The 21,199-nt window shown below is 37.7% G+C and overlaps 1 protein-coding gene across 7 annotated transcripts in view; it reads right to left on the bottom strand.

The window, feature by feature from the left end:
* The window catches only part of DMD (dystrophin), a 1,185,061-nt gene that overhangs the window by 901,327 nt on the left and 262,535 nt on the right, over positions 1 to 21,199 (bottom strand). For all 7 annotated transcript variants that reach the window (XM_087966867.1, XM_087966866.1, XM_087966869.1 and 4 more), the window contains exons 15-17: positions 18,015 to 18,194; positions 15,587 to 15,762; positions 12,228 to 12,351 (exon numbers count right to left, since the gene is read on the bottom strand). In XM_087966867.1, coding sequence (XP_087822993.1) covers positions 12,228 to 12,351; positions 15,587 to 15,762; positions 18,015 to 18,194 — 480 coding nt within the window. The remainder of the gene's footprint in view (positions 1 to 12,227; positions 12,352 to 15,586; positions 15,763 to 18,014; positions 18,195 to 21,199) is intronic.

The following is a 21,199-nucleotide window of genomic DNA, read 5'->3' as shown; positions in this document are numbered from 1 at the left end:
AAGAAAGAGAAGTGTATCGGCTGGTGAGATTTTTTTTATTTTATTTGGGATAAGGACACCCTAGAAGAAGAAGGAATCTGTAAGATTTTTGACAGAATTTGATAAGATGGACTTAGTGGCGATTTTTTAGGAGATGTCAAAATGAGGCTTGGCTTTTTACTTTTTTTTCTAGCGAACTTCTATTGTGATTAGTAATTGTAACCAGACTGGTTTTGTTTGTTTTTTTCTATAATTACCTTTCCTTTTTGACTGTTTATATTTTTAATAGAGGCTTCCTTTAGTAATTTTTTTCTTTTTTTAAATATACACATATATATATACATATTTTCTTTTTCTATTGGTTTTTTTGGGGAGGAAGAAGGGGAGTGGAGTTGAGAAACTTTGTAACTCTGCAACACTGCCAACTAGAGGCTTGAAAATACTTTACTTGAAGTTGAGAGAACTGTGAGAAACTCTCTCCCAAGGACACTGAGTTGATAAGATAGAGAGAGGAACTCTGGAGAATGTTTTCACAGGTGTCTCTTTGGGATTTCTACAATCAACTGAATGTTTGAAGCTTGGCTTTGAAACTTGTGGAGAAGCCATAATAAGAGCCTTGGATGTTTAAATAAAATGCAGTGTGATTTTTGCTTTACTTGTTGTTAGCTTTTATCCCTCCTCCTTAACCCTATAGTATTTTGTAATATTTGTACACTTTTGCTTATTACTATTATTATTATTTTTCATTTTTTTTTCTCTAAAGGAAAGCCTCAGAATATTGTTTCTTTTTTCCTTTTTCTTTTCTTTTTGGGGGACTTTTGCTTTTTTTACCTTTGTATGTATATACTCTTTTTTGTGGCCATGTTTTTTTTTCTTGAGATTTCGCAATTGGATTAAGGTGTGAAGAACCTGAAGAATTTTTCTTTTCTTTTCCTTTTATTATTATTGTTATTTTTTTAATATTATTGGGTTTTATTCTTCTTTTGACTATTGCAACTGAGGATTAAGGTCTAGAAGAACCTGAAGAAAGAAATTTTTCTTTTTCCTTGAAACTTTTTCCCTTTTTAAATTTTGGGCTTTTTTTTTTTTTTTACTGATTTTTCTTTTTACGTTTTTCCTTTCCCTAATTGGATTATAATTGTTACACTGCCAACTGGATTAAAAGAGTGGGAAGATTCCGAGTTATTCAAATGAGTAAGAAAGTTCTACCTTCTGGCGTATCAACTTCTGCTCCTGCCTCCCCATCAACTGGAGGACGACTTTCAACAATGGCGAAGCAAGATAAAGGACAAACGGATCTAACGACGGTTATGCAAGGAATTCAAGAACTTAAAATGAGTATTGAACAAAGGATGGGGAGATTGAACAAAAAATTGAAAATATCCAACAGATGATGGCGAAGTATGATGAGAGACTGCAAAAAATGGAAGAGAAAGACAATCAAAGAGATGAGAAATTGCAAAAATTAGAAGAGAAAGACAATCAAAGAGATGAGAAAATTGGAAATATTGATGACAGAGTGACAACGCTTGAACAAAACAAGAATGAGATGGTGAAGTGGGAGATGGATAGATCAGAATATTACCTCAGATTTCAAAATATAGAGGAAGAAAAAGGACAAGATCTTGCTGCAGTAATGATAGAAATCTTGGCTGGAGCTTTGGAAATAACAGAGGAAAAAATGATGGATGGAATAGATGAGATATACCGAGTTTTTACAAGATATGCATCGAGGAATAAGTTACCAAGAGAAGTTCATGTTAGATTTACTAAAAAATCTATCAGAACACAGATATTACAAGCGGCAAGAGAGAAGACATTGAAATATGGAGATAAAGAGATTGGGGTTTTTAAAACAAGTACCCAGAAAAATTAGAGAGATGAGGAGAGAATATCGTTTCCTGACTAAAGTATTATTGGAAAAGGAGGTGAATTACAGATGGTTGATTCCAGAAGGATTAATGGTTACATGGAAAGAACAGAGATACAGAATTGGCTCAATTGATGAAGCAGAATTGTTTTATAAGGAATTTTTAAAAGAAGAGAAACAGAGATAGAAGAAGAGACTACCTTAACTGAATTTCAAGAGGACCAAATAGAGATGGGAAAAGAAGAAGGTGCAGTAGGTGGACAAGTGGAGACTAAAGAACAACGTGAAGTAAGATCAACGAGAGCTGTTAGACCTAAATATAAATCATAACTATGGAGGAAAAAAAATTGATTTCTTTGAATATAAATGGACTGAATTCAGCTACTAAAAGAAGGAAAACTTTTCATAAAATAGAGAAATTAAAATTTGATATAATTTGCTTACAAGAAGTACACATTAAAAACAACATCAACAATTATTGGTGCGACCAAAAATAGGGAAAATTTTTACTTCTTTGGCCCAGTGTAAGAAAAGAGGAGTGGTATTGTATATTAAAGAAACCATTTCAGCAAAATTGATTTATACTGATGAAGATGGAAGAGTACTAATGGTTGAAATAATGGATAACAATACAAAGATACTTTTGGTTGCAATCTATGCTCCGAATGATAAACAAAAAGATTCTATAAAAATTACATATGAAAATAATTGAATTGGACTACGCTAATATATTTATAATGGGAGATTTTAATGGAATTGTAGACAATGAATTGGACTACACAGCAAAAATAACACGACAAAATAGGAAGATCCTCCCTAAATCCTTTTTGAAATGATAGAGGAACTAAATCTAAAAGATATATGGAGAGAAAGAAATACTAAAACTCAACAATATACTTTCTACTCGAATAGACATTCATCATGGTCCAGAATAGATATGATGTGGACGTCAACAGAATTATTATCTAATATTCAAGAAATAAATATTGAAACAAGTACATGGGCAGATCATAACCCAATGACAATTAAATGGAAAGGACAAAAAGAAGATCTAGATGGACATTAAATAATACTATTTTAAAGGAAAAAGATTTTACACAGTGGATGGAAAAAGAACTGGCCTTCTTTTTTAATGAAAACAGAAAAGAAGATACTTCAATACAGAATGTTTGGGACACAATGAAGGCATATGCAAGAGGATTGATAATGGAATACACAAAGAAAAAAATATTAGAAAGAGGCAAATGATTAAAACTTTAGAAGATGATTATAAAAAATTGGAAAAAGAATTACAGAGAATGCCACAGAAAAAAGATATTAAATTTAAAATGGATATAATTAAACATAAAATGGATCAAACAGAGAAAGAAGAATTGGCGCAAAAAATTAGAAGTGCTAAACAGAACTATTTTGAGGATGCAAACAGGCCAGGTAGATGGTTAGCATACAAACTGAGAAAAGAGAAAGAATCAAGGAGAATACCACAGTTAATGGATGAACAGGGTCTAGTCTGTCATGGTAATAAGGAGAAAAAGAGAATTATTCGAGATTTTTATGCGCAATTATATAAGCAGGAGGATTTTGATGAGGGGAAAATTAAACAGTATTTACAAAATGCCAACCTACCCAAGATATCTGATGAAACTGGGAAAATGTTGGAAAATCCTATAACAATGATGGAATTAACTGAAGCACTTAATAGACAGAATAACGGGAAAGCACCAGGACCAGATGGTTTCCCGGCAGAATTTTATAAAACATTACAAGAATCATTGAGCATTTCAATGTTAGAAATTATGAATGAAGTTATGATAAATAAGAAAATACCTAAAACATGGTCAGAAGCTTATATTACGCTTATTCCAAAAGAAGGGACTGACCCATCACAAATTAAGAATTATAGACCTATTTCTTTATTGAATGCAGATTATAAAATATTTGCTTCAATTTTGGCAGAAAGGCTTAAAAAATACTTAAATAATTTTATTCATTCTGATCAGAATGGATTTCTACCAAAGAGACAAATTAAAGACAACATGAGAGTAATTTTGGACACTTTGGAATATTATGAGGCACACCCTGAAAAGCAAATGGCTTTGATATTTTTAGATGCTCAAAAGGCATTTGATAACGTGAATTGGAGATTTATGTTATTATTATTGGAACAGATGGGTTTTGCTAGAAAATTTATTCAAGCAATAGAAGCTATATATTATAAGCAAACAGCAAAAGTGATGATAGATGGAGAATTTACAGACTCTATCAATATTAAAAAGGCACAAGACAAGGATGTCCACTATCCCCTTTGTTATTTGTATTGACTTTGGAAGTATTAAATAGAAATATTAGAGAGGATACAAATATAAAAGGAATGAAAGTTAAAAAGGAGGAATTTAAATTGCAAGCCTTTGCGGACAATTTGGTCTTTATTCTGGAAGACCCTCTAGAGACAGCTTTAAAACTACTGGAAAAGATAGAGACGTATGGTGAGATGGCTGGCTTGAAAATAAATAAAGACAAAACAAAGATTCTGACAAAAATATGTTATTAAGGCAAAGAGAAGAGTTGGCAGACTTATTGAAAATTCAAGTTACGAATAAAGTTAAATACTTGGGGATAATTTTGACGTCAAGATGTACTACACTGAAAGAGAATAATTATATTAAACTTAAACAGCAGATAGCATCTGACTTGAAAAAATGGGAAAATCTACAATTATCTTTGATAGGTAGAATCTCAACAATTAAAATGAATATTTTACCCAGAATTTTATATTTGTTTCAAACAATACCAATTAGGCTTGGTAAAGACTATTTTGATGAATTAAATAAAATGGTGTTGAAGTATATATGGCAAGGTAAGAAAGCGAGAATAAAACTAAAACTTTTACAGGATGCTAGAATTAGAGGAGGATTTGGCCTTCCTAATTGGGAGTTGTATTATCAAGCTGCAAATTTAATGTGGGTTAAAGAATGGATAACGTTAAGAAAGTCTAGATTACTGGCATTGGAAGGACATGATTTATTATTGGGTTGGCATGCTTTTTATGGTATAAGGGAACTAAATCGCAGGGTTATTTCAGAAGGCACTATATACGGGAATCGTTATGGTTGAATTGGGAGAAAATTAAGAAACAATGTTATTTGAAAATTCCAGTTTGGTTATCAACTATTGAAGCTTTTTCCTATCCCATAATTTATAAGAAGGAACAAACAGTTAGATATGGGGAAATACTGGATGAAAAGGGTGAACTTAAAACGATGCAAAAGCTAGAAGAACAAGATATAAAGATGAATTGGTTTTCATATGCGCAAATACACTCAAGGTATCTTAAAGATTCTAAAACAGAAGGATTTTATGATAAATTGACTGATTTAGATGGGATTTTGACAGGTGCTGATGAAAAAGTGATTAAAAAACTATATAGTTATTTGTTGGAAATTAAATTAGAGGAAGAACAAGTCAAAGAAACAATGATTGTTTGGGGGAAGAACTTTGGATATGGGATTGATTTAGAAAAATGGCAAAAATTGTGGTCTCAAAATTATAAAATGACAATGTCAGTAGCATATAAAGAAAATTTGTATAAGATGTTTTACAGGTGGCATTTCCCCGACAAGAATAGCAAGAATGTTCAAGAATAAATCCGAAAAGTGTTGGAAATGTCATCAGATCCCTGGCTCATATTACCATATGTGGTGGACTTGTGAGGAGGCCAGGAAATACTGGACTAGAATTCGCATATGGTTGGAAGAAATGACAAAAAAACATATAGATTTGAAACCAGAGATTTTTCTATTGGGAATCTTACCTGATACATTTAATAAAAACTTAAAGTATTTGATTGTAAATGTGTTAACAGCGGCTAGATTGTATTTGCTAGAAATTGGAAGAGTGAGAAAATACCATTAGAGGAAGAAATTATTAAGAAAATATTGGAATGTGCTGAAATGAGTAGATTGACATTTGAAATTAGAGAACAAGAAGATAAACAATTCTATGAAGTTTGGGATCTTTTTTATCAATGGTTAGATAAAACAATATAATAATAGAATATATATATATTTTGGTTTTGATAATATTTTTAGAATATTATATTAAGATAGATTTGGTATGATTTTACGATTTGTTATAAATTAACTAAATTATAGTTATCTCGCTTAAGCATGAATTAGTTAAATTATAGTCAAATGATTGTTTAATAAGGATATTAGGATATATAATTGTTGATTGATAATATGAGTTATTATGTAACATAATTATTATGATGACTATGAAATAGATGCACAAAAGGAGTGATAAACCAACCGATACACTGTCTGTAAATTTATGAAGAATGATGATGTTCTTATGTTATGTTTTATGTTTTATGTGTTTTTATTTGTTGTTAAAATCAATAAAACTTTTATAAAAAATAATAATAATAATGCAGGTTCGAATCTCAGTGCCAGATCTTCTTCACTCGAGCTCACATCTGCTGACGGACCAGATTCAAATCCCGGAGTCACAACACTATCCCTCACCGCAGGGCCCTTCCCCGAGTCTGATGAGCCAGATGCGCTTCGATGGAAAGCGTTCATGGAACCTCTGGATAATGTCTGGGGCATGAACTGTGGAAGCATCCGTCAACGAAAAACCTCCGAGCCATCCGCTCTCCTCCCGACGAGGTACTGGAAGTGTCCCTTTAGCCAGCGAGAATCAGTAATGCTGACCACCGTGTCATCAACATCAGCCTCCTCACTGGGTGATGATGGAGAAACCGCACCAGCGGGAGCACGAAGAGTACACTCTGGGGAGTCAGGAATCAGAAGGGAACGATGGAAGACAGGATGAATGCGCATGGAGCGCAGTAGGGTAAGTTCTCGCCACAGGATTGATGACCGCCTCAATAGGGAATGGACCGATGAAACAGTGGTCCAGCTTCTTAATTGGGCGATCGACCCAAAGGTGCCTTGTGGATAACCACACCTTGTCACCCACAGCTAGCGGAGGCGTAGCCCGACAAGAACGATCTGCAAACCGTTTGTAGTCTTCCTTCGCCCGTTCTAATTGTTGCGCCACTAATCGGTGAACCGACTGCAATTCCTCGAGAAATTCTTGTGTTTCTGGAACCAGGGAATCCATCACTGACAACGGAAAGAATCGTGGATGATAGCCCACATTCGCATAAAACGGCTTTACTCGAGTGGAGGTATGCTGAGAGTTATTAAAGGCAAATTCTGCCAAAGGAGGTATTTCGCCCAATCGTTCTGTCGATGGTTGACAAAACATCTCAAATACTGAGTGAGGATGCCAATAACTTTTTCTCAGTCCCACCATCAGTTTCCAGATGGTGCACTGACGCCAAACACACCTGTACTTGTAATGCCGTCATTAAACGTTTCCAGAACTGAGCAGTAAACTGGACACTGCGATCCGAAACCACTCTGTCCGGCAGACCATGTAGGTGGAAGACATGCTGTAAAAATAACTGGGCCGTAGTGCAGACTGATGGTAGTTTCCGACAAGGGATAAAATGAGCCATCTTAGTAAGCATATCGACCACCACGAGCACCGTCGTGGTAACCCGACGAGGAGGGCAAGTGCGTTAGAAAGTCCATGGAGATTGCTCCCCATGGTCTGCCCGGAGTCGGCAGTGGTTGAAGGAGTCCATGAGGCGCACCTGATGCTGCTTTTGCTTGTCAACATTGTACACAAGAAGCGACGTAGAAAAAAATATCATGTCGAACTCGAGGCCACCAAAAGTCCGGGTGACCCAGTGCAGAGTTTTGTAAAACCAAAATGACCAGCAGCGGGGTTGTCATGACATTGCGTCATGATGAGGGCTCTAAGCATCCTGGTGGGTACATACAATAAACTCCTCCAAAGTCCATGGGGAATCAGGTCCAACTTCCCCCTTCTTTGTTGCGACCATGCGTCCAATCGCTGCGCCTCCCATATTCGAGCCCTCAAATCCACCGGATCCTGAATCATGGCCAAAGATTCCGGTGGCAACACCGCTCGTGGAGGAAGAGGATCCTCGGGACCAATATATTCGGGTTTTCTAGACAATGCGTCTGCTCTCCGATTCTGTCCACTGGGAACATAGGTGACGGAAAAGTTGAACCTCGCGAAAAACAACGACCACTGGATCTGGCGTTGGTTCAACTTCTTGGCAGTAGACAAATGTTCCAAGTTACGGTGATCCGTCCGAACCTCCACCTTGTGCCGAGCCCCCTCTAGGTGATGTCGCCAGATCTCAAATGCAGCCTTGATAGCAAGCAACTCTTTTTCCCAGATAGTATAATTGCGCTCAGAAGTTGTGAGCTTCCTTGAATAATATGCGCATTGGAAAAGAAGTGCGCCATCCCTTGAAGCTTGCAACAACACCGCCCCAATAGCTACATTAGAGGCATCTGTCTCGACCACAAATGGACGATTCGGATCAGGATGCCTCAATATCGGTTCAGCCACAAAGGCTTTCTTTAGAGTCTCAAAAGCCTGTTGCTGCGGGGCCCCCACTGGAACGGGACCTTCTTGCGAAGGAGCTGAGTGATGGGATCCATCAGCTTGGCAAAGTCCGGAATGAAGGTCCTATAGTAATTTGCGAACCCCAGGAGACGTTGCACGTCCTTTAGTCGACGAGGGGTTCCCAACTACACAAGGCCTCTACTTTCCTTGGGTCCATGGCAATGCCCTCGGGAGAGATGATATGCCCCAAAAACTCTATAGAAGTCTGGAAAAGAGACACTTCTCCAGTTTCGCATAGAGTTTATGCTCCCGAAGACGTTGAAGTACCTGACGGACTTGACGAAGGTGGCTATCCCTGGACCGAGAGTAGATCAAAATGTCACCCAGGTACACCACCACGAACTGATCAAGCATGTCCCTTAAAATGTCATTCATTAAATGCTGGAAAAACCGCAGGAGCGTTGGTCAATCCAAACGGCATTACGGTGTATTCAAAATGTCCGTATCGGGTGCCAAACGCTGTCTTCCACTCGTCCCCCTTGCGCATCCGCACCAGGTTGTAGGCCCTCGAAGATCGAGGTTGGTGAAAATAGTAGCCTCCGCAACCGCTCCATCAACTCCGGAATGAGCGACAAAGGATAACTATTTTTCACCGTGATGGCGTTCAACCGGCGGTAGTCACAGCACAAACGTAGCTCTCCGTCTTTTTTTTACAAAAGAACGGGAGCTGAAAGGGGAGATGACGATGGTCTGATAAATCCCCGAGCTAAGTTCTTATCCAGAAAATTTCGAAGAGCAGCCAATTCGGGCTCAGATATGGAATATAAACAACCCTTAGGCAGTGGGGCATCAGGTAGAAGGTCCACGGGACAGTCATAGGCTCAATGCGGTGGTAACTGATCTGCCTCCTTCTCACTGAAAACGTCGGAGAAGTCCAATAGCTCGGTGGTATGGAAACAGCAGGAGCGGCAATGTCCTGGCCAGCGCAGATATGTCTCAGATGATCTACACACTGGAGACTTGGGAACGAAATGATGTTCTGTGCCCAAGCCACAATAAGGATCGTGCAACCTTAGCCAAGATATGCCAAGAACCAAAGGGAGATGGAGGTCCGAGGTGATATAGAAACTTATCGCCTCCTCGTGATCCCCGATAACCATACGCAATGGCTGGGTGGCGAAACGAATGGGCCCAGACCGAAGCTCACGCCCATCCACGGTTTCCACCTTGATGGGTGGATCCACAGCAACCAATGACCTCAAAGTGCGTTGCGAAGGCCCGGTCCATAAAACTAGTAGTAGCCCCTGAGTCAACCAACGTAACTGCAGGAATCCCCTCCTTCCGGGACTGTTAAGAAAACTTGAGTGTCCAACAGTAAATGCCGAGGAGGGCCAGGGTTCACCTCAGCAACTTGGGGTGGTGGTGTGAGATGTGCCCGACCTAGGGTTTCCCGAGGTCGGGCCTACACCCGCTTCCCGGTGGGCCAGGAGTAGATTCAGGAACTGGTCTTCGTGTCCCTCTTCGTTTGCAGGAATTGGCAAAATGTCCCGGTCCCCCACAATAAAGGCACAAGCCTCCCTGAAACCTTCGCGCGTTCTTGCGCTGTCAACCGAGGGCGGAGTGCACCCAACTCCATCGGCTCCTCAGTCCTGGTCGTAGTTTTATAAACTTCCAATGGCGCTGTTTGCAAACGTGGCAAATTTCTCAAGCCAATCCGTTTCCTTTTATTCCCTAAGAGGGCGTGTTAGTCTCATTAATTAATCACTGGCTTGACGCTTCTTTCCCAATTGAGATTGACGTCTCAATCTCCGTCTATTTCTCACGTCAAGCCAGGATCCCTCAAAGTCCTCCTCCTCACTTGAAACCTCTCGCACGTTTTCCTGATTATCTGTTACCGGCTGCTGCGTAATCAGAGAGGGAGATTCGGGGGAGGGGGGAGAGGACTCCGACACCTTCAATAAATTAGGTTCATCTCTCATAGCTAAGTCCACCTCCTCATCCTGGCTACCTTCAAAATCACTTAATAATGCAGGTTCGAATCTCAGTGCCAGATCTTCTTCACTCGAGCTCACATCTGCTGACGGACCAGATTCAAATCCCGGAGTCACAACATAAAATTATATATAATTATATATATATAAATGCTTATTTAATTATAATAAAATCATAAATGCTTAATCTTAACTGTGGGACAGAGTGAAGGGAAAGGGAGGGGCCTCTCTCATCCTTTGGGGGGAAAGATGATTTAAAAAATGGGATTTGGGATTCAAAAGAAGCCACATGGTGCCTGGAGGCTGGGAAGATCTGGACGGGAGGAACCGGCTCCCCCTCAAGCAGAAAAAAAGCAAAGCCCCCCGCCAATCTGGTTTCCTGTCATCTCATATCTCCCCCAAGTCAGAGGAAACCTCTCCCTCCTTTGCCAGGTGTAGCTGCCTAGAGTTTGGGGAGGGAAGGAGGGTCAGGCTAGAAGCGCCAAGGAAGACGGGCTTCCTAATAACCAGGCAACACCCCCATGCCAAAGTCTCCCCAAGACTAAGCTCTAGGTTTCTCTTCGCCGCTTCCAAGCAGAGAAGGGCCCTTCCTGTGTGGAGGCCGAAGGGGAGGAGGTGTCAAGCCCAGAAAAGTAGAGCTCTCACCTGTACAAACAGGCTGGTTATTAGGAGCCCATCTTCCTCAGTGCTCTTTTGGTCTGCGCATTTGGAAGTGGCAGCAGCGGCAGAAGCGGCGACTGGGGCTTGCAGAGCCTCACTCACCTAGGGAGATAATGGTGGAAGGCAGACAGCGCTGGCGGGTGGGTGAAGGCAGACTGCAGGCAGCGATAGCGAATGGCCGAGATAAGGAGGGGTGGGCAGATGGGTTAGAATGTAGTCAGCTTGTCACGCATGTGCACTATGTTGCACATGGGCGATAAGGACTGACTGGGCAGGGAGCAGAGAAGTGGGCAGAGAGGGTGGGGCCAGCCAGGGGCCCATTTTACTGGTTTTCCGAATTACCGGGAACCGTAACAACCGGTTCTATAGAACTGGGCCGAACCGGTAGAATACACACTGTTTAGCAATCCATATGACTAAAAATATTGATGTAAACTTCTAATCTGCAGTATATTTTTACTGACTACTCTCAAAGAATATGAGTTAGAAAATAGTTGTAGGTAGATAAGCAAAAAATGTGGAACACTGATATTGTAGATTAATGCCACTTGAACCTATTTAGGGCTGTTCAAAACAAAAGATAACTACAGTGTCAAAGACAATTACATAGCATTGCCAGATAATATTCTCCAAGTTCCAAGTTAGAGGTGAAATCCCAGAAAAATAGGAAAAGGTTTTCTGAGTATCTTCCAAGAAATGTCATAAATATGTAGGATTGTTTCTGAAATAAGCTAAAGTTAATTTCTCCATTACTAACTTAGCATAGTTTTCAAAACAAAATTCCAACAATTTTGCAGAGAAAAAAGTGTATGCCAAAGGTGGGGAAAGGTTTTAAAATGAGACAGTTAAAAGGAATTCAGAAAGCTGAGCATTTAAAAAATATGCATTAATATGACTCATTGATCATATCTCAGCATTTTATATTTTATAAAGATCTTCTGCTTGTAAACATTCTTTTATTCAAATGTCACACTGACAAGTTACAATCTTTCTCAAAGGAAGGCATATAAACATATGACATTATTAACTTTTGGGAAGCCAGGCTTTATATTTTATAGCAGTAACTGAATACACCTAGTTGTATTATTTATATTTTAGGACAGGATGACAGCAAACTAAAGCATAAGAACATTTAAGCATACTTTATCAATATATTTCAAATCTGAAATTAACCTACAGCCATTTATCAAATGGAAATGCACTGTAAAACTTGAAGCTGATAACATGCTAGTTCTACAAATGTTATATAAATTAAGTAAATAGATTTTCCCCCTTACATTAACTTTTTCTCTGAGATCAGATAGGTTTCCTTCTTTTCTATATATTGCAAACTCAGGACTCTGTAGTATAGCTTCTGAACGAGTCATCCAACTGTGAAGTTCTGTTGTATCAACATCAAATCTAAAGTAAGAAGAAAAAAAGTGTGTTTTGTTGTTCTTGTTTTATACAAAGTAACGGTAGTCCAACAATCCTTTGACTAAAAACCAGGATATAAATTCTGCATATAAAGTAAATTCAACTCTAAATAATATCCTGTATTCCATGCATATTTAAAATATTATTTGAGCTGACATAAGGAACCAAAGGTAATGTATGAAACAGAACAGGGATATGATAAAAGCAAATATATTTACAGAGACAGAAATATATGTATGAATAATATGAACATTTAGATACAAGTTAACTTTTTACTTTTTCTTATTTCTTATTTTTAATTTTTGTAGCTTATTTCTTCATCTGTGCCTTATTATAATGTTACTTAAATAAAATAGTATGGTGGGCATGAATAATATATTTGTTATTGTAAAATTAATAATATATGAAGTATGGCCTTGTAAAGATGTCAAGAATGGTCATGGCATTTGTTTATTAAAACAAAACAACTTTATTTGGAAGTATATCTGCCTAACAATAACAGTCAATAGATTTTAATACGTCAGTCCTTGTAGGCTTTATCTCAGCCTAGCTTATATGGATTTGTGGATAGTTTGTCTAATTGTGACTCTGTAAATTAACATTCCTTTTTTCAGGTGGAGTATTTTGTCTACTTAAGAGGTGGTGGTAATGCTCTTGCTTATCTTTTGGCCAAGGTTTTTTTTTTTAATTAGGTGTTTCTATTTCATGTTTAGCTAAGCTGGTAAAGAAAGTGGTAGCTTTGAGCTACAGGACATGCAGATAATGAGTTTTGGTTTAGATGTGGATTTAGTATAAATACAATTTTTATCACCCTGGTGCTTGATCTATAGAGGAGATGAGAAAGAGGTAATCTCTGTGTCTTTTGGTAGTGTTGCCAATGTATCTTCCTGGGCATTTGTAGAATTGTTTTTCTTTCTGTTCCTATTTCTCTCATTCCTGTCAAAAGAGGTACCTAAGAAACTTCTGCTCCTCAGAGTTGTTCCTAATTTTACGGACACAATTTAGGATTAAAGCCTAAATTGGGGATGTACTTTCTTAAGGACCAGATTGCTATCAGGATCCCCCATTAATGATGAATAGCCAGAAATTATCAGCAAATGGAGAAGTGGGTTTTTTTTTATTCTTGCTTTTGTTTTGAGTGATAGGTGATAAACCTGTTTTGGAATATAAAATTATTAATATTATACAGTTAATATATTATTGTAATATATAATTTTCAGAAACTTAAAACTAGCAAGGGCAGGCTGGTCCAAAATGTAAAGAGGTATGGAGAATGAGTAGTATTGCCAAGATCTATACGTTATAATAAGATAGATTTCAAAGCCAATTCCAGGTGTACACAGAAATATATAGTCTTAAGCAACTTAGCATCAAGATTTTAGGACGACCTATTTCCACACAGTGAATCCTTCATTCTTAGAAAATTAATAAAGCAGCTATCATAGGACCTGCTGCACAAAATATTATCAAGCTATTTTAATTGTATTTCTGAAACTCATTCTGAGCTGTTAGGGTAATTCATTTTTTAAATTTATTATTAAATTTATATCTGCAGTACTACAATGTTTGAGAATATTTGATAAAAATATTTTTTTATTTTTTCAAAAAGTCAGTTCCTGCAGAGTATTGTCTATTAAAAGAAAGAGAAAGATAAAATGAGAAAGACAGTACAGGATGCAGACTTATATTTAACAACCACCCAGTGAATAAATATAAATATTAGCCCAGTTAATTTATTCAGGGGAAAAATGGTGCATCATTACAGAGAAAGCTTAGGATGGATTTGCTAGGAGATATACAGATTTAGGTTTTTTTGTCAAAAAGTTTTTTATTTTTTAATTATTTAAATACATATATGTGGTTCCATGTGTTTTACATTTTAAATCTCTGTTCCTGAAAAGAAACTGGGTTGAGAAATCTGGCTAGTACCTGTGTCTATTTGTTCCGGTAACTGGTTTAACAAGCAACAGCTACTGTTGAGATTTAATTATTTGTATTGTGTTTGAATTTTTTTCTGCCTCATGGTTTCTTTTTTTATCTGGGGAGGGGGTCTTCTTTCACTGCTTTAATGGTATCTGGCACTGTCCTTTTGGGGTGTACTTCCAAAAGGCAGGATGCAAGCTTGGCACTGATTTTTTTACTGCCTTTCTGGGTGGCATGTGACCTTTCCTTAAATCTGGATGATTTCCTTATGATATCTTGTGAGGTGAGACCAGTTGGTGTCTTTAAGTGGTATACATGGATCTAAGAATTGCTTTTCCTGAATGTGCTCTTTCTGGAGAGCTTAAATGAGCTCTTTGCTAAAGGGTTTTACTTTATGAGCAAGAGTTGGCTGCTGATAGTTATTGCATTTTAACTATTTTAATTCCTCAAGTTGCTCTGGCACCCTGCCTAATTTGTAACTCTGGCTTGCAGGTAATTTTAATCTAATGATTGGTATTTAGGGCAGCAATTTGCAAGCAAAGAAACTTTTTGTATTTTTGTACAGGTAATCCTTGACTTATATTTAGTGACTATTCAAAGTTACAATGGCACTGAAAAAAGTGATTTATAACTGTTTTTCACACTTATGACCGTTGCAACATCCCCACAGTCATGAGGACAGGCGAGGAGAAGCACCACTTGATGTGAGTGATGTCAATTTGGCCCCGCCCAGCCAGTCACATGACCACCAAGCCAACTAAGCCATGCCCACAGAACCAATTGTTTAAAAATTTGAATCCCACCCCTGATTCAGACACTTTCAAAGTGCTCACTGAGAAATATGGGGGTCTCTCTCAACTCAATCCTCACCACAGGATTGTTGGAACAAAATGAAATGCAACTATAACTCTGAAAAAAGGAATAAATATATAGTATATAAATAATGTATCTTGTCCTTTTTGAAAATGTACTCTTTATCTCTGTGTTCATTTTTGTTTTTGTTTTGTTAAAATGGAATTCTGTGGCAAGTTATTGACTGTGCATTTTTTGATGCCTGCAGCAGTTATCCAAATAATAAAAAAGTAAAAGTATAAATAGTATAGTATAACTTCAGTAAATAACAATCTGGTACAAAATTTGTATTTGCTTCAAAACCTCTCAGATAAAGTTTCTGTATGTAGAAAACAGAACAAAACAAACCTACCTGATAATAAAAAAAAAATAAACATAAGGTATTAAGTATTGATGGTTTCAAAAAAACTTTTGAAAAAAGTGTCTTCATTTATTCAGTTCTTACCTTTTCTTAATTTCAGAATCTACAATAAATTGCCTCTTCTTGGGAGATGGGACTTGTGGGAGCTCCTCTTTACCATGTTTAACCAGGATCTGCTCTCTGGTGGTCACCATAGTCACAGTTTCCATTACTGTGGTCTGTGTTAATGATGTTTGAATGTCAGCAACAGCTTGTGAAATCTGTGAGAAGTGTTGAAGCAGAGGTCACACATTAGCTGAAAGGCTTTAATTAAGATGTTTAAAGTGGTAATAGAAAATAAAGAGAAATTGTTCTTTCTTGTTCATGACCTTCAGAACAAAACAACACTGTATTGTACGCAACTAAATTGTTTTATCTGACTCATGCTAGGTAAGTAAGACAAGAAAAAGTCAATATTAAAATGAGCAGCAAATTCAAACAGAATGTATTTGTAGCACATTTTGTACCAAGTAAAGCAAAAACAAAAATTACAAAGGTTTAATTGTATAAGGCAAATTACATGTTTGGATACCCCTCCCCGCTTTTAAGATAGCTACTTCACCAGAGAAAAGGTAAATGTTTTTTTAAAAAACTAAGATTTTTTAAAAATCTATTAAGTCTTCACAAACATTTCATTTTATTTTCTGTTCTTGTGTTTATTACTGAAGTTATTATTTAGAGAACTCGGTGGAAAAAGATGAATTCCTAATGCCATTTCAAGATTCTTCCCTCCATCTTAGAATAATTATTTCTTTGTCTTCTAGTAAAAAACAACAAAACCCACAAAAGACAGGTATTCTCCCTCACTGAGGCAGGACATAGAAGGATGTTTTTCTACAATTTTCATAATTCTCAGAGCAGGTTCCACCTATCATCTACTTATTCTTTTATCTGTAAATATACCTCTGATAGCTATAGATATAACATTCAACCAGACCAAAACTAAATAAAATAGAAGGTATAATACAAGACCCATGTTTAGAGGGCAACTAAAGTCTACAGGGAACATTCTGAGATATGTGGTTTGACTTTCCTAATAATCCATGGCCTGTTGGGTCATGCTTCCAGAAATATTTCTTCCTTAGAAATAGAATGACCATGGGCAGGCAAAAATGCACTGGAACAGGAGCGACCTCTGACTTCCTGCCAGCTTCCCCACTGACTTTGCTTGTGGGAAGCTGGCAGGAAGTATCAGAAATCATGATCACATAATCATCACTAACCTTGGCAAACTGCAATGATCACAACTTTGTAAATAAACCAGTATGAAGACCCTTGAAATTCCAATTCCACGGGAACAATGAGTCCAGGATTTTGTACCAATTATTTTAAGTTAGCAGATCTGAAGTACCTTAATCCAAATTTTGGTATGCTATGATGCACCACTTGTGCTAACTGAATTTTATCAATAGACAAAGAACCTTCAAATGGCATCAGGAGTTTTAGTAGTATATAAATGTTGGCATACATATCCTTATTCCAAGCCCAGCTGTTTGTTCTAAGTTCCTTGCCTTCCATAGCTTTAAGTTCTGTCACTGTTTCAGTATTTTCTATTCTGCACCAGGAGTTTCCAGTATGTTTGAACATGGATGCTTAGTAAGTTTTCATGTTTATGCATCTTCTCTCTAAGGAGAAGAGGAATCTGACAGAAACAACTTAATTTTGAATGTTTTTCATAAGCAAAAATTATGGTTTGGGTAGGCCAAATTTTGCAGGCCAAATTTTGACTCTTTATTAAGTAATTGTCAAATGTATGAGTTTAAAGTTAACTTCATGTGATTTGATTTAGAACTAAGAATATCACTTAAAAACAGGAAATATTTTCTGTGAATATGGAGTTGAAAGTTGATATGGATAGTTGAGTGTAAGATGGAAATAAAGCTGGGGTGTCAAACTCAAGGCCCGAGGGCCAGATCTGACCCATGGGGTACTTAAATCCGGCCTGGAAATATCAAGGGACCAGCCCGCAGTGCCTCTGGTGGCTAAACGTGCAGGGGGCCCTGCGCTTCATTTTCACCCTCCATGTCCTCCTGCAGCACTCTGCTGGCTGAAACTGGGCCCAAAACCAGGCCAAAACCAGGCTCAAATGGCCCAAAAACTGGACCCAAAAGACAGAAAATGGGCTGAAAACAGCCAAAAAAGGGCCAAAAACAGCCCAAAATATGGGCTGAAAAACAGGCCAAAAGTGGCTGGAAAAAGTCCCCAAAATGGGCCACATCGCCTGTTTTTGGCTGGCAGAGTGCTGCAGACAGCCATGGAAGGTGCAGGGAGGCCGCACACAGACCTCTCGCATCTCATTTTGGCCAACAGGTGCTGCAAGAGGCATCTGTCCTGCCGCTGGCCCACAAAGATGAACTACAATGCTGATCTGGCCTGAAATAAAGCATTTCTTTATGTAAGAACAAACATCATGGCTAAGAAATGATTCAACAATGATTTGACTGTCATTAACTATCAGGCTGTTTGGACAAACCTGCTTAGAACTGCCCTCCAGCTTCTGTGCCAAACTATCCCAGCGGTGACTAATGTTTTGTAGCCACCCTTCCAGTTTTTGTGATAATCCTTTACTTTTTACTGCTGAGAGGACATCCTGGCTGAGAGAATTCAGTTTATCCAATGATTGTCTCTTGATTTCCAATTCTCCTTTCAAGATCTATAAAAGTAACATGACAAAGAAAACATATTAACCTGTCAGAAGTAATGGTACAAGTTAACTTGGCATTCTTTTCCAAGCAACAAATTTCCATATGGTTTTGTTAGTTCAGTTGATCCTTATAAAATTATCTTTGGCATCTTTCCTCTAGCAGAATAAGGAAGAATCTTTTCAGAGTTAAATAATTATAATATATTATCATCATACTGTATATTTTCACGAATGAATATTATCACTAATATTAATAATTAGTTCATACAAGCACATCATTAACCTACATACACACTGTAATGCTGCTATTCTTACATGAGCTTTAGACTAATTAGTTCCCAAAATGTACTTGAAAAATAAATGAAAATAACAACTTAAAATTTTAAATGAAACAATTGTATTACTGCATCCAGAAATAAATATGCTGGTTATATTAATATAATCAGTAAATACACCACACAACCTGAATGGACACCTTATTATACAATATGTAAAATGAGACGGTACTTTCCACAAACAATACATGGTAAACTATATTCATTATCAACAATTGTGACCTAATGTTCTATGTATGCATTTATTTTATGTATAAACTCCACTTGCCTATATTGCTAAGTTTTGCTTCTTATAATAAGTGAAGAATGCTAATTGTAAACATTTGTTTTGGTAAAATTATTAAGAAAGAGATTTTGACTGTTGTCCTGCCCTAAACTAGTCAAGCTTTTAGATTTTCATAATATACTTGGCACTAAACTAATCAGACTAATTAGAAAAGGCCTTGGGGACAGGTCTGTGTATGTGCCTTTATGTTCATTCATAGTAATTCAGAATAAGAAGGAAATTCTTGAAAATAGATTATGTTACTCAAGAACAATTTTATTTTATAATCATCTTGATGAGTTAGCCAGCATCAAAAGGCAAGACATTTTATATCAATGTTTTTTCCCTAAAGCCTCATACCTTTTCATAGCAGGGATGTCAAACTCAAGGCCCGTGGGCTGGATCCGGCCTGCAGGGTGCTTAAATCTGGCCTGTGGAGCCCATATGGAAATATAAAAGATCGGCCCATGATGACTCTGGTGGCTAAAACAGGCTGCGTGTGCCCCCCCATGTCTCGTTTTTACCCTCCATGGCCTCCTGCAGCACTCTGCCAGCTGAAAACAGCCCGAAAAATGGGCTGAATATGAGCCGAAAACAGGCTGAAAAATGGGCCCAAAATGGCTGAAAAACAGGCCCAAAACGGGCCCAAAACAGGCCCAAAACTGGGCCAAAAACTGGGGTGATGACCCCAAAAGACCCAAAAATGGGCCATGCCACCCCCCAATGCCAGCCCACAGATGAGAACTACAATGCTGATCCAGCCCTTGAAGAAATCCAGTTTGACACCCCTGATCTATAGAAGCAAAGAGAATATAAGAATATTTGATGGAATATGGGGGCAATATTAGACAATATGAATCTAGTGTCAGGGTTCCGACGGATGCCCTAATTAATTCATGAGCCTCGAGCCAAGTTTAAAAAGAAATCCAATTATTTATTAGGAGCAACATGTTGGCACTTTTCCCAAGTGCAGTCGGCTCTGCCCCATGTAATTTACTGCCCACCTATAATCTTGTTTTCCCCCTCCTCCCAGGGTGTGTCATAAACCACACTCTCCAACAGAGCACTTTCACGGGCTGTAGAAAACATGACCCTCTGGCTGGCTCTGGTAACCTGGGACACAATCTGGAGAAAGGTATGCGTGGAATGTGCTTCTGGTCATAGCAACTGAACTGTTCCATTAGATCTCTCCCCCTTCCTTTTTATGGCAACTCAAGAGCAAAGCCAGGAATGCTTTACAAGTTGACATCTAGAACAAAATTAAGCAATCTCAGTTGTTTTGGCCAACCATGAACTAGATGTAGTTTAGCCAATAATGAGGAATTCTAATTTTTTTGCTCCACAACTTCTGTAAGAATAAGGCTGCTTATGTTATTCTAGAAGATTCTTGTAACTTAATATTTGCCTTGGGGGTTTGCAAATATCTGTTTTGTTCTTCATACCTTTTAATAATATAAACTAATTCAGATATTTCATTCTTTTTTGGAATGTGGGATTCACACTTTCATCCTGGTTCAGAGGGACCCAATGAATTAAGAATAATGAACTGGAAATTAAGGTGTTGCACTTTGTGTAAAAGCCTGGATCTTTTGAAGCTGAAAAATCAGGGGAAAACTGTAATTTCAGATTGTGAGGAATGTTGTTAGGATATCTGTACAAAAATTCAGTAAATTTGTGAAAACCCTTTCAGAAATTTCAAAGAGAAGCAAAGTTTGTTGAGAATGTGTTATGGCATATGACAGGGCATAAAATAATATTTCTTTGCTGCTTTTGCTGTATTTGGTATTATAGGTGAATACTATTGCAATAGCAATAGTACTTAGACTTATATACCGCTTCACAGTGCTTTACAGTCCTCTCTAATCAGTTTACAGAGTCAGCATATTGCCCCTATTAATCTGGGTCCTCATTTTACCAATCTCAGAAGGATGAAAGGCTGAGACAATCTTGAGCCAGTGTGACTGAAACTGCCAAACTGCTGGCAGTTGGCCATCAGCAGAATTAGCCTGCAATACTGCATTCTAAACATTGCACCACCATGGCTCTTCTGAACAGATTGTTCATCAAATGGTTACCCATAATTCTTGAGTGTCATTCAACACATGAATTTAATAAATCATCATCATCATCATCATCATCATCATCATCATCATCATCATCATCATCATCATGGCTTTGCTATTTCTAGTTCTAAAATCATTTCTTCACCCCATTTCACAAACATACTGTGCTTTGCTAAGCATAAGCAAAGCAAAGCAAACTATTGAACGTAATTTCCCCTTCACGTTTCTGCACTATAATAAGCATTCCTATACCTCATTTTTGTGCTAGGCTTATTCTGTTTCTTTGTGCTGTTTGTGTTAATAATGGATAACTATAAATTAAGATGAAATTTTGAATGGTTAATGAAATGA

Source organism: Notechis scutatus, chromosome 5, assembly GCF_049901735.1.
Source record: "Notechis scutatus isolate UNSWTSFEM ecotype Mainland chromosome 5, rNotScu1.2, whole genome shotgun sequence".
Taxonomy (NCBI): Eukaryota; Metazoa; Chordata; class Lepidosauria; order Squamata; family Elapidae; genus Notechis; species Notechis scutatus.
This window is presented reverse-complemented; position numbering and strand designations above follow the sequence as displayed.